The 6,484-nt window shown below is 52.0% G+C and overlaps 2 protein-coding genes across 4 annotated transcripts in view; one reads left to right on the plus strand and one right to left on the minus strand.

The window, feature by feature from the left end:
• Positions 1–6: 6 nt before the first annotated feature.
• Positions 7–5,401, minus strand: LOC113205234 (collagen alpha-2(IX) chain). Of its 3 annotated transcripts, XM_052274427.1 has the most exons (18): positions 5,254–5,401; positions 5,141–5,164; positions 4,881–5,033; positions 4,590–4,790; positions 4,413–4,442; positions 3,924–4,317; positions 3,702–3,820; positions 3,483–3,614; positions 3,286–3,393; positions 2,973–3,074; positions 2,658–2,804; positions 2,507–2,558; positions 2,285–2,433; positions 2,106–2,198; positions 1,890–2,018; positions 1,463–1,657; positions 1,253–1,368; positions 7–1,172 (listed from the first exon to the last, which is right to left on the minus strand). In XM_052274427.1, exons 1-18 carry the CDS (start codon positions 5,395–5,397, stop codon positions 863–865), a joined length of 2,598 nt encoding a protein of 865 aa, XP_052130387.1. In that variant the 5' UTR covers positions 5,398–5,401; the 3' UTR covers positions 7–862. The 3 variants fall into 3 exon arrangements, with proteins under 3 accessions (XP_052130387.1, XP_052130388.1, XP_052130389.1); XM_052274428.1 differs by lacking the exon at positions 5,141–5,164; XM_052274429.1 differs by lacking the exon at positions 4,413–4,442.
• A 55-nt stretch (positions 5,402–5,456) lies between these two features.
• Positions 5,457–6,484, plus strand: part of LOC113212379 (translation initiation factor IF-2-like) — a 9,438-nt gene continuing 8,410 nt past the window's right edge. The window contains exons 1-3 of the mRNA XM_052274432.1: positions 5,457–5,670; positions 5,815–6,177; positions 6,258–6,462. Coding sequence (XP_052130392.1) covers positions 5,623–5,670; positions 5,815–6,177; positions 6,258–6,462 — 616 coding nt within the window. The 5' untranslated portion in view covers positions 5,457–5,622. The remainder of the gene's footprint in view (positions 5,671–5,814; positions 6,178–6,257; positions 6,463–6,484) is intronic.

A 6,484-nucleotide genomic window follows, 5' to 3' on the forward strand; every position in this document is an offset into this window, starting at 1 on the left:
CAAAAGAAAATCTTTACATTAAAATTTATGGACTATACAACAACTTTAATACACACTCAAACTCTCCACACTCTGTAATTAACTAAAGGTACAATAAGTTAGAAATGACTAGACCATTGAACAGAATAATACAAAACAAAAGAACAGGACAAATCCTTAAATTGGTTAAGTGATAATTGGTGAAAACACTAATTCACAAAAAAACAAAACATTATCCTAAAAGTTTGCTTAGAAGAATGTTTTGAGGGATATACTTAAGTATCTTTACCAAATAAAAAATGTAATACTTAATTGATATGAAATACATCTTTGTACTGCTGGCTGAGGAGAAATGTTTCAAATGAACTCCCATTCAATCAAAAAATGGAAAACTGTTGGGCCTCAGAACATGCTCAGAAATAGTTGCACATCCATATTTTGAAATCAACACATGGCAGTTTTAGTTTTGAGTCTAAGTGACAATCTTTGAGCACAAAGCTATACAAAAATGCATTAAAGGAATGTCAAAGTTAATTTGAATGTAAAACATTATTTTATTCACCATAAACCATAAGGAAGGCAGCTGTAGATATTAGGATGTTTTTGTTTTAATACTATTTTTGAGAAACAAACAAATTGCACAGTGACTTTTTGCTATGTTTGAGACTTTCCGTAGTGTCAGCATAATGAAGGTATGAGGACGGATGGGAGACACTATTTTACGAGAAGAAAGATGAAACAGCTCGAAACCAGTCACCTAATTATGTGACGAAATGATACTAAAATTTTGAATGTTTTCCACTTGTAGATAAGGAAGATTTTCATATGCTGCAGGACTAGCATTTTTCAAATAATTATTATAGTGTCTCATTTGGAATACCTATTAATCGTTTTCATCCATGACAGATTTTAAAGTGTCTTCATATTCATCTTCATCAAGGAAATCATCATCCTCATCATTGCTCTCAACACTTCTGCGTCGTCTTCTCGACAAGTAAGGGTTCACTGCTTCTATACACAAAATTGCAAATCTATGATTACAAGAAAAACGTTCTTGAGCTAGAAGTTTTCCTCTTAGAAGGGAAGATGCGAGTCCAAATTTGTCAGCACTGTCTGATTGCCATGAGTCACAATAAGCATCCATTGCTCGCTCACCTAACATGTGGGCACCATGCCATATAACTTTTTCAGGCCTAAAACAAACAGACAAACAAACAAAATAACAAATGCTACCCTTTAATTTAAAAAGGACAAAACTAACAAGGCTACTAACCAAGCAAAATCATTCAAAATATCTCTTCCGTTAAAGCTGTAAATCTTATGCTGTTGAGACAAGAACCCTCCTTTACCAGCAAAAAGTTCCTTCCATGATTTAAAAAGAACATCACCCTGTAGACACATTTTCAAAGTTTAAAAGAAGAACTGACAAGGTATAATAACAAACATTTCACACACAAGCATGCAAACAATGAACACAACTTACCCTTGTATTGATAACAGGCAAGTTTCTGTCTGCAGGCCGAACAATTGAGTCAAGATCTTGTACCCGAGATGATATAAATGCTCTAAAGGTTCCTCGCATGTTAGCTCTGTGAGCTTGTCTGTGGCAAGCACGATCTGCACCACTTACTCCATGCATATCTCCGGAATAGGGCTCATTCAGGGCGGCCATTCGGAGCTAGAACAAAAAAAGTTTTTTTTTTCTTTTTCTAAATCACAAGCCATGAAATTAGAGTCCTGTTTATCATATTTCACACATTAGAAGTGCGTTAGATGGAATGTGATTTGACAAACAATGACTTACCATTGTAGGAAACTAATGAGAGCATGAACAAAGATGTAAAAACTTGTGAGCTTTGATACTGAAGAATTTGCAGAACAGAATAAAAAATAAAACCACATGCACTTACAGCAGGTTGATCAGCAGCCATGTAGAAGGTGTTGACAAGCAGGTTGGAAGATTCCAGTGGGGGAGGCCTTACATGAGGGTGGAAAGTAGTTGGTGGAGGTGGAGTGGTCACATCTAAAATAGATCCCAACTGCAACGCAAAGAAAGGAAGCATTTTCTCATGTTTCAGAAAACAATATAAGAAGGTAACCAAATATTATAATGGGGTAAAACTCACAGCAACATACTGCCATCCTTTGTTGACTCTCACTAAAAGAGCTTCTTCATCAATTATGTATGCAAGCGTACCCACAGCTGTTTCCGCTGATCTCTGTAAAAGATAATTTTAAATTGGAAATCGCAATCACTTAACAATGTGGTGTGATGTGCCATTTTTCAGAAGAATTACAAACTTACACTTGTCATAGCCTCTTTATTTTGGTAAGTTACAGCACCCGGTACAATCCTTGTCGTTTTTTCTTGAACAGGTGGGGAAGAAGAGCCATGTCCTAATGAGTCTCGATTCCTCATGGCCTTATTCAGTCCTTCAATTCCTCCTCCTGAGCCTAAAGGTATGTAGGAGAGTTAATTAAACATCGAATGCCAGTCAGATATGGGGAGAGAAGATTGTATTCTCACCAGGTCTAGGATGTAACTGCTCGCCACCAAAAACATGACCACGAGATTCTGTCTAAATGAATTTAAAGCAACAAAAATGATCAGATAAAAATTGTTTTTTGGAGAGAAGATAACAAAAATTAAAAATATCCACCACAAAGAAGAAACTTACAACACCTGGTGGGCCAGGCGGGCCAGGCGGGCCAGGAACAGGCACATATTTAACTTCTGATGGAGGTCCTGGAGGACCTGGAGGCCCTGGTCTACCCTCTGGTCCAGGAGGACCCATTGGCCCTGGAAGTCCGGGTTCCCCACGATGCTGTTGGATAAAAACATATCTTTTTGTATTTTGCAAACAAATCTATGAACAAGTTAAACTAAAACACATGGCAATGTTTACAAATCTTTAAAAATCAAAATAAAGTATTAAAAACGTAAAACAAGAAGGAAACAGCTCCAGTAAATGATCTGTCCTCCGTTTCTATACCCGAAGCAGGTTGGTAATCTCTCCAGGCTCCCCCTTTTCCCCTTTAGGACCTTGAAATCCTAGTCCCGGCATTCCCACAGGACCCGGCCGTCCAGGCAACCCCTGAGGAAAAAGCACACAGGGGCCCCCTCTCCATTAAAACAAGTATAACTGAGTCGTTTCTTACCTTGCCTCCTCCCTTAAAGAGCAGCAATTAAAACAAAAGAAAGGCAAATTCAAACACAGATAAAGAAATAATTAATGTATTCTTTAAATACACATTTTTTTACACGTTGCTAAAGATGCTATGTATGGCATGTAGGAGTTGACTAACCTGCCATCCAGGAAGTCCCATATCACCCGACGCACCGTCCTTGCCGGGAACGCCCGGAGGACCTGGTCTTCCCCGCCGGCCTCGCTTCCCGCCGTCGCCCTTCTCGCCCTATGCAGCAGAGTGAAGCGACACGTCAGACAGGCAGGGTGCGCGCGCCAAACACGGCCGAGACTCGTGTCCGAGAGCGCCAGACTCACCTTGACGACCACGACCTCGCCGTCGACCGAGGTGACGGCACCCGGCGGCCCCCGCTCGCCACGCTCGCCCTTGAGGCCCGGTGGGCCCACCGGCCCGGGGACGCCCGCCTCGCCCTTCTCGCCCGCCGGCCCCTAGAACACAGTCAGACAGTGAGGTGACGTGAAGGACAACGGCAGGGGTCAGGACGACGCCGTACTCTGGGTGGCGGTGGCACTCACCTGCACGCCGTTGATGCCGGGTATGCCCGAAAGCCCACGGTCTCCGCTGTCACCTTTCTCCCCCTTGACGCCCGGCTCACCACGCTCTCCCTGAGGCCCGGGCAGGGAGGACGCTTCTCCTGCAACGGAAGAGGAGGGCGGGGGTGGGGTCAGCGACGGTCAGCGATCACTATCGACCACCGACGACGACGACTTCAACCGCGGACGCGTCGCGAAACTTACCGAGCAGGGAAGGCCCGCCGCCAAGGAACTTGGCCTCCTCTGGGTTGTAAACGGCCACCCCTGGTGGTCCCGGGGGCCCCGGGCTGCCGACCGCACCTGGGTCGCCCTTGTCACCCTTGGACCCCGGGCGGCCGTTGTCGCCGGGTACGCCGGGCTGGCCATCGATGCCCGGAGAGCCGGGCTCGCCCTTAAAGCCCTGAGCGCCCTGCGGCCCCTGGTGGCCGCGGTCGCCCTTGGCGCCGCGCGCGCCCAGCTCGCCCCGCTCGCCCTTGGGGCCCTGCACGCCGCGCTCGCCCTTGAAGCCGGGGCTGCCCGACGACCCGGGCTCGCCCTTGGGCCCCGGGCTGCCGGGCCGGCCGATGGAGGAGCCGTAGCCGGTGCCGAGCACCGAGTCCTGAGGGACACGCAAGCACAGTCGTCAGGCTCTGGGCGCCCGAGGGGTAGGCAACACACCCGACAGCTCCGCTCGGCGGGCGGAGGACAGCATACCTTGAGCACCGAGCGGGAGTTCCAGCTCGGCTGACCGAGGCAGCATTACAGAGAAGAAGTGTTAGTGGAAAAGAAGAAGAACGGAGAGAAGTAGGGTTAAGTGATGCTCTAGGCTGAGCACAAGAACGCAGAGAGTTAGTCGCAAAGGTGTTGGCGCCAGCTGGCCGCCGTACTCACGTCGTATCCGCCGTTGGGCTCGGACGTGCCGGGTGGCCCGGGAGGTCCCGGAGCGCCCGGGGTGCCCGGCGTGCCGTCGCGGCCCGGGTCGCCCTTCTGGCCCTGGATGCCCTCCGGCCCGGTCGCGCCGATGTCCCCGCGGTCGCCCTTCTCGCCCCGCGACCCGGGCGCGCCTCTCTCACCGGGAGGCCCCGGCAGGCCCTGTGAACAAAGAAACCGTCAGTGTAAAAGAATCAAGGCGAGACCAAAATATCAATACGCAGCGAAAGATATGGTTTTGAGGCAGCGTACCGAGACTCCAGGAATCCCTGCCGCCCCGTCGATGCCAGGCTGCCCTGGAGGGCCCGGTATCATCTCCAGGTTCATGGAGCCCAGGATGGAGGTGAGGTTGCAGGAGCACGTCCCCGGCGGCCCCTGTAAACCCGGGGAACCGGCGCCGAACATCTGCGGGAGGAAAAGGACTCGGGTAAACAGATATAGGCGTCCGAGTGGCACCGCCACTATTTGTCACACTGCGACGACTCGCACGCGCACGACCCGACTGTAAGTACCTGGTTCGGCCTGCCGTACGCACGCTAGCGGCACAAGCGAACACAAACACCGTTAAGTTACGGCACAGTTTTAATTACAATTATAGTTGTCGTCATTGTGTTGTGACACTCACCCCTTCATCCGGGAACGCGTCGCCCTTGCCGTAGAAGGCGCCCGGGGGCCCGGGCGGGCCCGGCGGGCCAGGGGGGCCCCTGATGGACTCTCCAGGCGGACCCCGCAGGCCGCGGTCACCCTTGTCGCCCTTGAGGCTGCGCATCCCGAAGTCTACACGGACGGACACATGTTAAATGATTGTGTTTATTTTTTATTTTTTTTTTTGTTTACCGTGAACCCCTTGTCCGTCCCGACAGAGGCAGTGAGCTGCACCACGCCCCGGCAGCAGCCCGGCCACTGCATTCGCTTGCAGGGCTGCAAGGTCCTCTTGGACCTTCTGCGCACGGCGCGCATTTCCACGAGGAGCGCGCCCAACCCGGAGGTCACGATGCTGCTGAGGAGGTCCTTCTGCGGCTTCGAGGGATACTCCGTTAAGGTGAGCGTGTTATGTGTTCATGCGAGGGGCTAAGGCTAACCCGATAGACCACAGCCTGTGTTAATCCGAGGCGTTTCCCCTTCGTGTCCATGGCGTGGGGTCGCAGAACACTTCCAAACGCACGACGTGTTGAACGTGTCGCAGGTGTGCTGCCCTGACCCTGGCGCCACGCAGCCCCCCGCGGAAAGCGAGGAGCCGGCCCTGGTCAAGCCGCTGTCCGGGCCCAACCGCCGGCCCACCGCGCGCCCCACCGGCCGGCCCGCGGCGGCCGGCGGCAACGTCGACTTCATGCTGCCCGCCAGCCCGCAGCCCACCGACGCGCCCTACGAGTTCCCCGCGGCGACGGACTCCCGCCCGGCAGCAGCTGGTGGAAGTGGAGGCAATGGAGGCTACGTCGGATCCCCGTCGACGTCGTTCGCGCCATCCTTCGGCTCCGGGGCCTCCGCCGCTGCGCCTTCCGCCTCGTCCGGCTCCACTCCCTCTGCGTCCACAACGTACCCACAGCCGGTAAGCACCTCGCACCTCCACACCGGAGCCCCTATATTCAGCATTGCTACTGTGACACTGCTGCACGCTCCTCGCGGCAGGACCCCTCCATGGGCGAAGACCTCGCCCTGTCACTGGGCGAGCCCGCGCCCTCGCCGCCCGACTATCCTGTGGAGAACCTGGCGCTGCTGCCCACCGAGGTGTGCGGGCTAAGCATGCACCGCGAGCAGCACGCCGACAGAATGGTCACCAACCGGACGGGGATCATGCGCTACCCGTGGATGGTGCGCCTGGCCTACAAGAAGGGTAAGCCCCCCCCCCCCAACCT

This window comes from Frankliniella occidentalis, unplaced genomic scaffold (assembly GCF_000697945.3).
Source record: "Frankliniella occidentalis isolate FOCC.00 unplaced genomic scaffold, Focc_3.1 Scaffold393, whole genome shotgun sequence".
Classification (NCBI taxonomy): domain Eukaryota; kingdom Metazoa; phylum Arthropoda; class Insecta; order Thysanoptera; family Thripidae; genus Frankliniella; species Frankliniella occidentalis.